The sequence below is a fragment of the Schistocerca americana genome, chromosome 4, assembly GCF_021461395.2.
Source record: "Schistocerca americana isolate TAMUIC-IGC-003095 chromosome 4, iqSchAmer2.1, whole genome shotgun sequence".
NCBI lineage: Eukaryota > Metazoa > Arthropoda > Insecta > Orthoptera > Acrididae > Schistocerca > Schistocerca americana.
This window is the reverse complement of record NC_060122.1, coordinates 622,684,715-622,700,472: the sequence shown is the minus strand read 5'-3', so window position 1 is coordinate 622,700,472 and position 15,758 is coordinate 622,684,715. Positions and strand designations below refer to the sequence as shown.

General features: G+C 43.2%; 1 protein-coding gene across 1 annotated transcript in view; it reads left to right on the top strand.

Moving 5' to 3' along the window:
* The window catches only part of LOC124612344 (probable cytochrome P450 301a1, mitochondrial), a 175,267-nt gene that overhangs the window by 124,680 nt on the left and 34,829 nt on the right, over nt 1–15,758 (top strand). The window contains exons 7-8 of the mRNA XM_047140498.1: nt 3,468–3,669; nt 15,128–15,290. Coding sequence (XP_046996454.1) covers nt 3,468–3,669; nt 15,128–15,290 — 365 coding nt within the window. The remainder of the gene's footprint in view (nt 1–3,467; nt 3,670–15,127; nt 15,291–15,758) is intronic.

Below are 15,758 nucleotides of genomic sequence, written 5' to 3'. Positions count from 1 at the left end.
CTATGGTCCAGCAAGGGAAGAAGAAGGACGGGGAATACGCTACAACACGGAATTAAAAGTATTAGTACAAGGTAGGGACGTAGTAAAATTTGTGAAATCACAGCGAATACGATGATTAGGATACGTAGAGAGAACCGTAGTGGATAGACTTCTAAAGAAAGTGATGAAGAGTGTGTTCCATTCAGCTAGGCGAAAAGGGATACCTAGAAGAAGACTGACTGGCGACGTAGTAGTGGATCTCATGAGTACGGGAGTGTGGGGGTGGCAAAGAGTAGCAGAACAACAGAGAAACGCGGAGCAAAATAGTTGAAGAAGCCATTGCTCGCCCAGGGCTGTAGCGCTACCAAACATGAGAAGAAGAAGGTACTTTTCTGTGTCTTTTGGCAGGAATTGGCCTTTGCGTCTGGCATGAGAACTTCTGCAAACGTTAGCTCGCATATGTGGCAGGCATTCTTCGTGCAAAAAAAAAGGCTGGTGGTGGCGTTTGTAAGATACTTTCAGCATCGTCTCACCCCCGCCTCCTTAGCGACCGCAGGGCCGCCACAAGAAGACCCTTTCCACCTGCTTCAAGACGGATGCCACAGCGACGGCAGCAAACGCATGGCGTCCTCTTTTCAGAGCCATAAACTGCCCTGCCAGTAGCCCTTGATTCGTGTCGCTTCCGGAGACAGAAGTACCGCTTTCTCCTTACTGTCAGAGCCAGCACAAAATTACATTCATAGCACGCACGTCTACAAAAACTTTAGTATGAGACTATTCAGTGTCAACCGATAAATGACTGATAATTCGTTAACCCCACTTACAATGAGATCCCATACTAAGTAAACGAAATTGGAATTATCATAATTATTCATATACGGTGGCAAAATCTTGCAGCCTTACAAATTCAGTGAACCCAAGCGTAAGATACTTGTCAGCGGCCGGCCGGAGTGGCCGAGTGGTTCTAGGCGCTACAGTCTGGAACCGCGCGACTGCTACGGTCGCAGGTTCGAATCCTGCCTCGGGCATGGATGTGTGTGATGTCCTTAGGTTACTTAGGTTTAAGTAGTTGTAAGTTCTAGGGGACTGATGACCTCAGCAGTTAAGTCCCATAGTGCTCAGAGCCATTTGAACCATTTTTGAATTTGTCAGCCATCTCTTCAATAGTAAACGTATTCGTACTGCTGTCTATAACTGTTAACGTACAACTAACAGTGGCTGAAAAACAAACCCAATACATAACGGAGTTGTACTGAATGCAAGCTTGAAGGTGAAGAGTCAAGTGGTCATTACTGTTGTCAACAGCAAGTACTGTGAGTGTATGGAACAGGGTTGTCTCCAAACAAGACATCCAGTGCATACCGCCGACATCTACACTGCTGTAAAGAAGTTTATGTACGATATAGATGTCAAGACAATTGAAAGTAAGAAATCAAAACGAAATGTAATTACTGTGTAATGCACCACATGAAACAACGGGTATTGCATGCCGACACACTCACAAAATTTTCGTAGACAACATTAGAATTTTTTTCAGTGGAATTGAGCTTCACCCTAAAGCGGCGAATATATCACGTCTTCTTCGGTGAGTTGTTGACACAGATTCAAGTGTTTGTACTTTTCAGTACGGACACCTATATGGCATATGAAGTAACGAAGCTACTGTAGGTTCTCATACCTCCGTTGTATCATAGAAGTTTATTTTCTAATTATGCATATCTAAATGCATTTATCATGTTCATTTCAATATTGTCTTTCACGTTCTCTTGGCTAGGGCGACTATTGAAAATGGATTTTGGTCCAAAACATGCTCAATGCGAAAATAGATGTTTATATCAGACCCAGTCTATCGGCACACAGGAGTAGAGCTGTTGAGTATAAATGTGTCACCACGTGTTCCGTCTCGTCCTGCCGCACGTTTCCGTGCCCTGTGATTGGTGGCCTGGACAAAGTGGACGGACACAATGTCAAATGCTGACTCAGCATCCGGCTCCACTCCAACTGCAGCCAGGGACGCGTGCAACGAAAGTAATGCACTGCTCGTTGCTGTCCCATTTAGTGGTGTCACATAGTCGTTGAAAAGCAGAGTTACGTGTTGCATCGGGAGACTGTCTCGCTAGGGGTTCCAAATAACAGGTCAAGTCTGCTGGAATCTCATACACTGAAGAGCCAAAGAAATTGGTATACCTGCCCAATATCGTGAAGGGGCCCTGCAAGCACGCATAAGTGCCGCAACACTACGTGACATGGACTCGATTAATGTCTGAAAAAGTGTTGGAGGCAAGTAACATCATGAATCCTGCAACTGCGGCAGACACTTGTTGTCTCATATAGGTGTTGCCGACCGCAGCGCCGTTTTATGGCTGTTTACATATCTCTGTATGTGAATACGCGTGCCTCTACCAACTTCTTTGGCACTTCAGTGTACCGCGACGCTGGATAGGTGACACGGGACACCGAGACAGTGCCTCGCATTGTTAGCCTCCAAGATCAGAAGACATGATCCCATACGATTTTTTCTTGTGAGGATATGTGAAGAAAAGTGTGTTCATTACCACATTACCTCATGACGCAGAAGAAGTGAAGAAGGGAATAACAGTAGTCATAACTTCTGTACAATCAGATACTTAGTGTAAAGTATATGCCGAATCTAGCTATCGTCTCGATGTTGTTAGTGCTGCATTTGATGGATTCTAGAGAATTTGTAATAACATAGCTAACACTTTAAGATTTTTTGAGTATTTTGCAACTGATCCCACAACTGTATTATGTTTTTTTTTCAATAAATAAGAACTTTTGAAAAATCATTCTTTTTGAAATACCGTGTGTTTTTTACTTTAGTTTTGGGGCAGCTTTTAGTGTTTCCTCAACATGACAAACGCCCCTTTCAGAAAAATCTATTCCAGTGTCTTTGTTGTCATCACCAAACAGTTTTCCAAATTTCTAACATGTGTGCATGGGCCGTTGTCTGAAGAATATTGCTTGCTAAGAAAGACTTCATTACTAACTGAGTTTTTCACTCTACAGTGAAGTATACGCTGATATGAAACATCTTGGCAGATTAAAACTGTGCTGGACCGAGACTCGAACTCGTGACCTTTTCTTTCTGCGTGAAGTGCTCTGTCGACTGAGCTACCCGAGCACGACTCACGAGCCGTCCTCACAGCTATACTTACGCCATTAGCTCGTCTCCTATCTTCCAAACTCCACAGGAGTTTCGCAAGAGAACTTCTTTGACGTTTGGAAGATAGGAGATAATGTACTGGCGCAACTAAAGCTGTGACGACAGTTCGTGAATCGTGCTTGGGTAGCTTTGTCGGTAGAGCACTTGTTCGTATAAGGCAAACGACCCAAGTTCGCGACTCGGTTCGGCACACAGTTTTAATCTGCCAGGAAGTTTCGAACACCATTGTCACTAATCATTTAGTTAATACTATATTGTGGTGCTGGGAAACATGACGTTGACCAATATCCCGGTCCATGTGCAGCGGTGTCACTGGTGGCGCTGGACGCGCGCCTCGGTTGCCTGGAGCCGGATTTCCCTCCCGACTCTGAGCCGCAGAGGCTAATCGACACCGTGCAGGTCCTGTTCGACTCGATATACAAGCTGGAGTTCCGGCTGTCACCGTGGAAGGTCATCAGCACACCCACCTGGCGGCGCTTCGTCCGGGGGCTCGACTACTTCTACGAGTAAGTGCTCCACTGTCTTGTGATGGCTGCGGTTAGAGTAGTCGGATAAACAACGCTCGCCATGGACTGTATCACGGCTGGCGGACAATGTACACTGAAGCGACAAAAGTCGTGGGACACCCCCTAATACAGTGTCGGACCTCCTTGTGCCCAGCGAAGTACAGCATCTGAACGTGGCATGGGTTCAACAACTCGTAAATACACTGAAGAAATTTGGAGCCATGGTGCCTCTATAACTGTCTATAACCACGGGAGTGCTGCCGGTGCAGGATATTGTGCACGAACTGACCTCTAGATTATGTCCTACAAATTTTCGGTGGGATTCATGTCGGGCTGTCTGAGTGGTCGGATTATATGCTCGAACTGACCGGAATGTTCTGCAAACCAATCGTGGAAAACTGAACCCGGTGACACAGGACATTTTCATCCGTAAAATATCCATCGTTGTGCGGGAGCACGAGGTCCATCACTGACTGCAAAGGGTCTCCAACTAGCCGAACGTAACTATTTCCAGTCAATGATCCATGTAAACACAGCCCACCTTATTGCGGAGCCACCGCCAGCCTGAACAGTGTCTTACTAACTGAAACCGTGAGTCATCTGACCAGGTCACGGTTTCCCAGGCTTCTAGGGTCCAACCGATATGGTCATGAGCCCAGGACAGGTGCTGCAGGTGACGTGCTGTTAGCAAAGACACTCGCGTCAGTCGTCTGTTGCCATAGTACATTAACGTCCAATTTCGCCGCATTGTCCTAATGGATACGTTCGTTGTACGTCCCACATTGATATCTACAGTTATTTCACGCAGTATTGCTTGTCTGTAAGCCCTGACAACTCTATGCCAACGCCGCTGCTCCCGGTTGTTAAGCGAAGGCTGTCGGCCACTACATTGTGCTTCGTGAGAGGTAATGCCTGAAATTTGGTATTCTCGGTACATATTTGACACTGTGGATCTCGGAATGTTGAATTTCCAAACTATTTCCAAAATGAAGTGTCCTATGTCTGTAGCTGCAACTACAATTCCGCATTTAGAGTCTGTTCATTCCCATCGTGTTGCCATAATCTCGTCGGAAACTTTTCATGTGTATCACCTGAGTGCAAATGACAGTTCCACCAATACACTGCCCCTTTATCGTCTTGTGCACGTGAAACTAGCACCATCTCTATATGTGCATATCGCCATCCCATGGCTTCTGTCTCCTCACTGTATGAGGCTGTGGATGCCCGCCTTCTAATGTGAGACCTGCTTCACGAAATGCAACCATCAGTTTCTCCCTACAGCTCCTTCGAGAAGGCAACAGTAAAACCGTCTTTCGACTTCATTTCTTCCTAGATACCAGCTAAATCGCTCGGCCTTCTGGAGCCTAGGACTTCCATAAAGACCCCCTATATTCCTTGCTCCCTGTACAACTTTGAGCAATGAAAGCCCTCATCCCTTTCACTGCTGTGTCCTCTGCTATATAGAGTTATCATTAGAATCGACAGCGAACCAACACCGACGAGGATAATTCAGGTATACATGTCGACGTCGCAAGCCGAAGATGAAGAGATAGAGGAAGTATATGAGGATAATGAACCGGTAATTCAGTACGTAATAGTCATGGGTAATTGGAATGCTGTTGTAGGAGGAGGAGGATAATGTGGGCTTAGTACTAGGAATGACAGAAGAGAAAGACTAATCGAGTTCTGCCATAAACGTCAGCTACAAATAGCAAATACTCTGTTCAAGAATCTCAAGAAGATATCTAATTGGAAAAGACCGGGAGATACGAGAAGATTTCAGTTAGATTACGTCGTCGTCAGGCAGGGATTCCGAAATGAGATACTGGATTGTAAGACGTATCCGGGAGCAGATATATACTCAGATCATAGTTTAGTAGTGATGAAAAGGAGGCTGAAGTTTAACAGATTAGTCAAAAAAATCAATGCCCAAAGAAATGGGATAGAGAAGTACTATGGAAAGAGAAGATACGCCTGAATTTCTCTGAGGCTGTAGCCACTGAGACAGGGCACTTCAGTTGAAGAGGGATGGACATGATAAGATTTGTCGACCTGGGAAAAGCGCTCGACAATATTAATGGTGCAAGATGTTCGAAATTCTTAGAAAAATGGGGGTAAGCTATAGGGAAAGATGGGTAATATTCAATATGCACAAGAAACAAGAGGAAACGGTAAAAGTGGAAGACAAAGAGCGAAGTGCTCGAATTAGAAAGCGTGTAAAACAGAGGTATAGTCTTTCGTCCCTACTGCCCAATCTACACATCGAAGAAGAAATGAAGGAAATAAAAGAAAAGTTCAACAGTGGAATTAAAATTCAAGGCGAAAGGATATCGATGATAAGATTCGCTGATGGCATTGATATCCTCAGTGAAAGTAAAGAAGAATTACAGTATCTGCTGAATGGAATGAACGAGTACAGAATATGGACTGAGTGTAAACCGAAGAACGGCGAAAGTAATGAGAAGTAGCAAAAATGAGAGTAGCGAGAAACTTAACATCAGAATTGGTGATCACGAAGTAGATGAAGTTAAGGTATTCTGCAGCCAAGGTAGCAAAATAGCCCATGACGGTCGGAGCCAGGAGAGCATAAAAAGCAGACTAGCACAGGTACAAAAGAGGTAAACCTGGCCAAAAGAAGTCTAGTAATGTCAAGGCTTAATTTGAGGAAAAAATTTCTGAGAATGTACGTTTCGAGCACAGCATTGTGTGGCAATGAATCATAGGCTGTGGGAAAACCAGAAAAGAAGAGAATCGATGATTTTAAGATATGGTGTTACGGAAGAATTCTGATAATTGGGTGGACTGATAACGAAAGGAATGGGGAGGTTCTCCGGAGTATCGGCGAGGAAAGGAATATGTGGAAAACTTTGACACGAATGAGAGACAGAATGTTAGTACATCTTTTAAGGCATCACGGAATAACTTCCGTGATACTTGAGGGAGATGTAGAGAGTAAATACTGTAGAGGAAAACAGAGTTTGGAATACATCGAGCAAATAACTGAGGACGTAGGTTGCAGGCACTACCCTTGGATGAAGTATTCGTGGCGGGCCACGTCGAAGGTAATGAAAAAAAAAAGAAGTAAAGTGAAACTGAACTCTACCGACAAAATTTCGGAGGTTTCCCAAAAATGTTTTCTGAGTATAATACACTGAATTATTCTCTTATATCCGCTACCCTGGGAACTATCACAACAGTGAAAAATCCTTAAATATACAACAATGATAAGAGTGCAACTGTTATTCATGCAAGATTCTCAGACCAGTAACAGTGATTGTTTCTAGTGCACTTACAATCGCGAATATCACTATTTCTTCGTGAGTTGTGACACATCTCGCACGGCCAGTATCTTCCCGCAGGCAGAAGACAGTCGTGGCCTTCTACTGGGTCCCTGATCTCCTAAGAACCGATGGGAATGAGAAAGCTGACAGAGCACCGAAAGCAGCTGACCTGGAAAATATCACAGTTTGCCTTAAAAGCTACTGTTCACTAGTTGAAAAAGAGATTTTGGCTGAAAGGAAAAGACAGTGGCTGGAAGTGGCCAATAACTGTCAGTCTTAACCAGCTATTCGACCATGGTACACTTCCTTTCGAACTTCCAGAAGGGACGGAGTGGTCATCACTCTCCCTCCTATCAGACACTGCCCAATGACGGAACCAAATACCTTGCGGCATGAAGATCAAAGTGAATCCAGCGTTTGCGGCGTGACGGCACACGGTGCGCCGTGTTTCAGTGACGTGTGTTTCGTATGCTTGTAGGAGGGGTTTACCCTCAATTTTAGCCGATACGATACAATAGGAAGAAAATTGTCGACTCCTGCGCAATTTTACTGGACGATGGTGAAACCTTCCAGTCTCCTCTATATCTCTTTTGCTACGCAACCTTCCCTTCTACAGTAACCTATGAAACCTTCCCTTAGGATTTCTATCTCTTGCTTAATAATAAATCTTCCCTTTGAAATTAATTCTCTTTCTCAATTTTCGCATACAAATTTAAATGCTGCTTATTAAAAGTGATTTCCTGATTATTTCGACGAAACATAGAATGTGTCGTCGTCGTGGCCCTCAGTCGTTACCTGCAATAACTCAAAACTCTTCCTTACCTTTTTTACTGCTTGTGGATCGCCATCTGACTGCTACATCGAACTGCGACATGAATATAATTACTCTGATTTACTATACTCTATTAGCTGCTGGTGGGCTGTCATAGTTAGTGGATGTATTTATTACCAAAGCTGATGTTATTCTTTAATAGCAAAGCTGACGTTATCCATTAATTAATATGACTGAAGTTACGTAATTCGTAGTTAAACTTTTTCTTGACAGCAATAAAATTTTGCAAAGTTTTACTTTGATGGTTTTGGGATGGATTATAATCAGTAATGTAATATTGCTGGCAAAAATTAATTATATTATGAAAACGATTCTTCAAATATTTACTGTTGGTAATGAAATGTTTTTACAGACGTTCAAATGGGACTTACTTTTTACAATAATCTTACAAATAGCATTGCGCAAACATACCTTCAGTAATCTTGACTTCTCATAAAAATAATTCAATAATATTAGTTCACCTTATGGTAATAGTTAGCTGATGTCTCTGTATATCCGTTTATAATCTCTTGTAAATCATAGCTGGTGGCTGGCAGGCACACCGCTCCTCTCAACCTCTCGCTTCAGACCTGCTACCGACTCGCCTCACTTCTCGCTTACTACTGACTTCCTACAAACGCTAAAGTTGCGGTCTCTCCCGCCAGCAATGCTTTCTGGTGCAGACAATCCCTGCTACCAATACAAAATTTATCAGTGCGCGGTCTTTCCCGCTGTTTTCTTAAAATGTACCCGTACGCGGTCTCTCCCGCCCTTTTTAAAATTATATCAATGCGCGGTCCCTCCCGCCAACAATACTTTGGTGCAGACATTCCCTTCTACCACAATTACTTCAAAAATGGCATATATTAATTATTCCTAGTTAATCCTTTTAATAAATTATAAACATCTTTCATTAATTGTGATATGATAGTAGACAATAGAAATATGCACGTCTTACGATGGATGTAATGAATTTATGGTTGGTGGCACATTGTTTTACACTGAGGTGACAGAACTCGTGGAGTAGCTATATGCATATATACAGAAGGCGACAGTATCGGGTACACAGGGTATAAAAGCGCAGTGTGTTGGCGGAACTGTCATTTGTACACAGGTGATTGCTGTGAAGAGGTTTCCGGCGTGATTATGGCCGCACGACGGAAAAAAAAACAACATGCTTTTAATGTGGAATGGTAGGTGGAGCTAGACGTACGGGACATTCCGTTTTTGAAAACGGTAGGAAGCTCAGCATTCGTAAAGCCGCAGTGTCTGAGTGTCGAGAATACTAAATTTCAGACATTACGTCTCACCACGAACAACGCACTTCACGAACGAGAGCAATGACGTCTGCGAAGAGCTCCCAGTGCTAACAGACAAGCAACACTGCGCGAAATAAACGCAGAAATCAATGTGGAACGTACGACGAACGTATCCACTAGAGCAGTGCGGCGAAATTTGGCGTTAATGGGCTTAATGGGCTATGGCAGCTGACGACCGACGTGAGTACCTTTGCTAACAGTTCGAATTCGCCTACAGCGCCTCTCCTGGGCCTGTGGCTACGTGGGTTAGAGCCTAGACAACTGGGAAACTGTGCTCTGGTCAGATGAGTCCCGGTTTCAGTTGATGAGAGCTGATGGTAGGGTTCGAGAGTGACCCAGACTCCACGAAGCCAACGACCCAAGTTGTCAATAAAGCAATAGACAAACATTTGGTGGCTCTATAAGGGTGTGGGCTGAGCTTACATTTAATTGACTAAGTCCTCTCATCCGACAGAACTGATCATTGACTGGAAATGGTTATGTTCGGCTACTTGCAGACCATTTGCAGCCTTTCATAGACTTCATATAGACAAACAAGGCTTTCATGTCACTGGGCCACAATAGGCTAGAACCTGCGTTAAAAATGTGGTTTGGATTGTTCTTATTCTGATTGATTATAACAATTAAACAGCATTTGCCGGCCGGGGTGGCCGAGCGATTCTAGGCGCTACAGTCTGGAACCGCACGACCGCTACGGTCGCAGGTTCGAATCCTGCCTCGGGCATGGATGTTTGTTACGTCCTTAGGTTGGTTAGGTTTAAATAGTTCTAAGTTCTAGGGGAGTGATGACCTCAGAAGTCTCACAGTGCTCAGAGCCATTTGAACCATTTTTTTAAACAGCATTTACGGTCAATATTTTCACAAAATATCTGTTATTTTAATGCAATTAAAGCTTAAAAATCATTAACTATCAAGATCTGGTCACGTGATCGAAAACCCTCTGTTAGTGGCTGCTGGTCAGGTGACATCTCAGTCTAGGATTAAGACAAAGCTATACGTACGTTATAGGAGTGCTAGCCGCATTTACGAGGTTTTCGCTGACTTTTTCTGCAAACAGTTCATCTATTTAGTGACTGAAAACGCAATTTAAGCTTTCAAGTACCAATAGAAAGGAATTTTTTGAATGCTGATAGTGGAAGCGTTGCAGAAGATGATGCGTTTATGCGCCCCCATTTAGAGCGGCGATATGTGCAACGGCTTACATTCTTTTCCGTGCTCCGAGCAACATCATTAAACTCGCTCAAAACTAAGGAATTGTGAGCAAATGAGTCCGTACATTGTAACTAGGTTGTCATGAGCTACGATCCAAAGCACAATAAAGTTATTCTTGGAAAAACGTAGTGCAGGTTTCATATAGAACACATTCATCAGAAACGGATAGCGCATCTACCGGCAAAGGAAAAAGTCACGTGTTCGAATCCTGGAATAGTAATACATTTTTTAAAGTTTTGCACGAAGTACGAAAATACTGTTAGCAAGAACCGATTGTACTAGTTGTTTCGATTGTGGGATATATTATTTACAGTTTCACATTAGTCTTAGTAGGAGAAATGGACAACAGAAGACAAATGCATTTACTTTGAGAATGAACAATTCACTTTTTTTGGAAAGCATTGCTAGTCGTGAAGACAAACCATACACCCACAGTACAACGTGGTGCAGGACAATGAAGTAATGCAGAGAGATTTAAAGCTTGTGTAATATGAAGGTTACACAAACGTTGGCGTTTGAAGCAGACTTACTTCATTTTATGTAAGATGATGAAACAGCAAAAGTTTAAACAATAAGGATCCTAGCTGAACAGTAGGAATACAAAAATATTGTTTCTAATAAAGTAAAAAGTTTGTGGTCACATTGACTAGAAAATATCTTTTTGAACGTGATGTGTGTGAACAGAGCATGTAAACAATAAGGAAAACACAACAATACTCTTTTTTCTGATTGGTATGGTGAAATATTGTAATAGTGATTTGGTTTCCATATGAGAAAACTGTCGAGTCGTTTCACAAATCGGTTACAATGTCTCTCGGGGTAGATTCGAACTTGCGATCTATGGAGATTATCTTGTAAAATTCGACCGTCTTCAGTTCTAACAACTGAGCTACCGAATAATTAACGTGTAATTGGGTAAAACGACGGTTTTCACTTTTGTTGAATGACGCTATTCTTCGTTGTAACAGCGGGAGAGCATATTCGGAAGTAAATTAAGGTTTACTTCACACTGCAACACATTTTTAGTTACGTTAGTGAAGTTTTGCCTCGACGTGGTGGCAACTTGCCGATACAGTGCAACCACATTTTAACGCATCTTCTCATTCTCTGGAACACTCAAAAATGATGTAGTTTTATAGTAAGGTACTACACCCCATTTGTAACTCATTTTCCGAAACGTAAATTCCAAAACAAGACATCACTGTGGTTAGCATTATTACAGTAGGAGCAGCGAGCTAGCGAGGGACGTCAGAGGCCAACACATGACTCGGAAGGAGCGTTTTAGAGTGCTGTCAAATTATTTGAATTTCATTTCCGTTTTTATAGGTGAATACTGAAATTCAAGTGGAAGCAAAGCATGTTAGGAGCATGAAATGACACAATTAACCATTTAAAATAATTTTCAGAAAACAGACAAACACCCACTTCCTCGTGATTGATTGGAAGAAGATTCTGAACAGTTCGAGCGAATGATTTGGCCGCCAAGATCGCCCGACATGAATCCTGTCGATTATTTATGGGGCATATGTAGAGGTCGTGCACATAATCCTGCACCGGCAACACTTTCGCCATTATGGACGGAGAGGTAGCATGGTTCAGTATTTCTGCAGGTGATTTCCAACGACTTGTTGAGTCCGTGCCACGTCCAATTTCTGCACCACGGCGAACCAAAGGAGGTCCGAGATGATTTGCGGAAATATCCCATGACTTTTGTCACCTCAGTGTAGTCCCGCAACCAGCCATATCAAAACTATCCACTGCCTTATTAATATCATTAACTACGACAGAGGTATGAACGGAAATATTGGAGTTTTTATGTGGCATTTTATACTGCCTTTGCCCCAGTTATGTGGCCTTTTCAATTTAGCAACTAGGCGCACACCAGTACTACGATTTTGAGAAAGAGTGCAGACGAACACGCTGTTAAGCGCCTAACAAATTTGAATCCATCCATACATCCATCAATCCATTCATTATAAAACTGAAGGATCCGGTTTCTCCTTGGCACCCATGTACAGATGCAGAAGTACTGTGACGAGTAGCCGTCGCTCTGGGAACAGCTGGGCATAGCATAATTGTGTCGGTATTCAACAGCAGTCAGTGAGTCCATACAAGAAGAGCACATCGGCCGGCTCTTCATCAGCAAACCGACCGATACTACTGTCACCGTTAAAATACGACTAACAGTGTCGAAGTAATAGACCCGATACAAAGCGGAGCTGTACGGAAGAAGCTTGGTAGCGAAGAGTAAACTGTGCGTTTCAGTTGTCAGCAGCAGGTACCGTTAGTATATGGTTTTTCCAAACTAGACGTGCAGCATATGCAGTCTACAGTTGCGCTGGTGCACAGATATCTTCAGAGCAATATACACTCTTTAAAAAAAAGTGAAACGGTAATCAGTAGATGCGATGTGTAGAGACAAGCAAACGAATAAAATTTAAGAAGAAACTGGATGATTTATTCAAGAGAAAGAGCTTCACCAATTGAGCACTCAATAACGCGTTGATTCATCTCTGTCCCTTAAGCAAGCAGTTATTCGGCTTCCGTTGATTGACAGAGTTGTTGGATGTCCTCCTGAGGGATACCATGCCAAACTCTGTTTAACTGATGTCTTAGATTGTCAAAATCGCGAGCTGATTTGATGGCCCTGTCCATAATATTCCGTATATTCTCAATTCGAGAGAGATCCGGTGACACTACTGGCCAAGAACGTGTCTGGAAAGCACGAGGACAAACATTAGACACTCTCGTTGTGTGCGCGTGGACGTTATCTTTCTGAAATGTAAACCCAGCATGGCTTGCCATGAAGGGCAACAAAATGGGGCATAGAATATCGCCGATGTACCTCTGTTCTGTAAAGAATGCAGCGATGGACAGTCAGAGGGACACTGCTATGAAAATAAATCACACTCCAGACCACTACCACGCCTATGGTGGGCAACAATCAGGCTGGTATCCACCGGCTTTCTGGGACGTCACCAGACACGTATGTCACCTGAGATCTTTGAGCTCCGATGACCAGCGAGAACGTGTCTGGGGACGCCCCAACGGCAGTGGTGGATACCGTCCCGACTGTCGCCCTCCAAACGGTCCGACAGCCGGGAGTTATGATCTGGGATACCATTTCTTTTCATAGCAGGACCCCTTTGGTTGCGATCCGTGGTACTCTTACCGCACAGCAGAACGTCGAGGATATTCTGTGCCCCGTTTTGTTGCCCTTCATGACGAGCCATCCTGGGCATACATTCAGTAATATAATACCCACCAGTATACAGTGATATTTCCACTGCTTGTCTTCGTGGATGCCAACTCGTGCATTCGCTAGCAAGAACGCCAAATCTCTTCCAAGTTGAGAACATCTGAAGCATTATGTGCAGGACCTCCAAACCAGCTTGGCATTCTGACGATCTAAAACGCCTATTGGACAGGATTTGGAACTATTTCCCTTGGGAGGACATCAAACAATGTAAAGTTGAATAACTGTTTGCCTAAGAGTCAGTGGTGGACCAACGCATTAGTGATTTGCTCAATTTTTGAAGCTATTTCTCTTGAATAAATCATCCAATTTTTCTGAAACTTTATTCATTTGTCTCTCTGTACATGTACACCATATGTATCGATTTCCGACCCATCTGGATAATTACTTCGTGGTGCACCGGCGTTTTCTTTTTCTTTTGCCTTACAGTGTAGCTACAAAAATAAATGCAATAATAAATCAAATGAAATGCTATTGCTCTGTATTTCACCATCGGATACCTGGGGTGCCTAAACAAAGGTATTCAGTAAATGTTCCTGAAGAGCCATCGACATCTTGTCAGTAGAGTCCACGTTCACCCTATATACCTCTACAGTTTTACGTTTGCCGATGACAGTAATTTTATCAGGAACGATAAAGCGTTTGGATGAGCAGTTGAATGGAATAGACAGTGTCTTGAAAAGAGAGGCTAGGGGAGGAAGGAAAAGCTTTGCTCAAATGAGGATTATTAACATCTAAGATAAGTGTAACTGCAGCAGACCTTGTAGTCAGGACTATCACAGCCTGGATACATCATTTACGAGATAAGACTGCTTCAGCAGTACGTCCTTTATTTATAGGCACGACCAGCTTCTCAGCATTTTAGCTGCTTCATCACATGCCGTCTGTATAAATTAATAGACAAAATCTTATGTTTGGCATGAAAACGTAACTAAAATAAAAATATATACGGGGTGATCGAACTCAGAAAATCAAGACATGTTACGATCGATAAAAGAGAATGGGATGACACAGTGTTCATTGTCAGCAATTTTTAACTAAGCAGCGGGCGGCAAACAATAAAATAGCAGAAAATAACGTAGAACGCTCCCCTGATACCTATAAAGGACGAAAGCTAAAAAGAAGAAATTCCTGATAGAAAATTGTCGGATAGGTAAAATACTAAAAAGTTCAACTCACCATCAGTGGCAGTGTCTGGTGAAATAATGGGTTCCCATACGCTGGAAAAGTGGTCACATATATACCTATATGATCATCTTCGGGATTATGTAAAATTAAGCATCTCACGGTCCCTCATTTACCTAAAAAGGATTGAAAAATATACTTGTGAAATCATAAATTCTGGTTCATCCCCCCCCCTCCCCCCCAAAAAACAATATAAAACAATGGAGAACTTTAGCACTGTATATGTATCGATTTCTGACCAGCTTATATAACCCGTCGGTGGTGTCTTTCTTTTCTTTTTTTTAAAGGATGTATGTCTTATTTTTTTGAATGTACTGGGGGCGTGCATCCTTATAACGCACATGTTAAACATACACGTAGCACTTCCTAACAAAATGTCACTGACACCTTTCAGGACATCGATGAAATACATCAACGCCGCCATGGAACGCATCAAGGCCAAAGGCGAGAACTCCACTGGAGACCTCAGCGTGCTGGAGCGGCTGCTGCTCCAGAATGATGACCCTGTAGTCGCCTGCGTCATGGCGCTAGACATGATGTTCGCCGGCGTCGACACGGTGCGTCCCATGCGTGCAAGAGTGCCCGCATCTACATGTGTTATCGCACGCGCGCGCGAGCGTGCGTTCATGTATGTGTGTGTGTGTGTGTTTTTGAAACAGAGAGAGAGAGAGAGAGAGAGAGAGAGAGAGAGAGATAGAGAGAGAGAGAGAGTGGACATCTGAGTGTGTGAGGGTGGATGTGCCTAACTTTTAAGACAATGTGACTAATGAAAATACACTGCCTGACAACGAAAATTAAATACTTAAAATGGGAGGAGGTCACGAAATGTAACTTTACGTGTTGAGTGGGTATGTGACGTTATTTCAGTGATGGCAGAACCGTACTAAATTTGCAAGGATCGTAGCAGTATGAGCCCACTTATTAGTATGATGCTGCACCCCGTCTGTCTTGAATGTATGCATCGATTCGGTTTGGAGACGGTATCACAAAGACCCTCCTGAGGAAAGTGGTCCACACTTGTAACT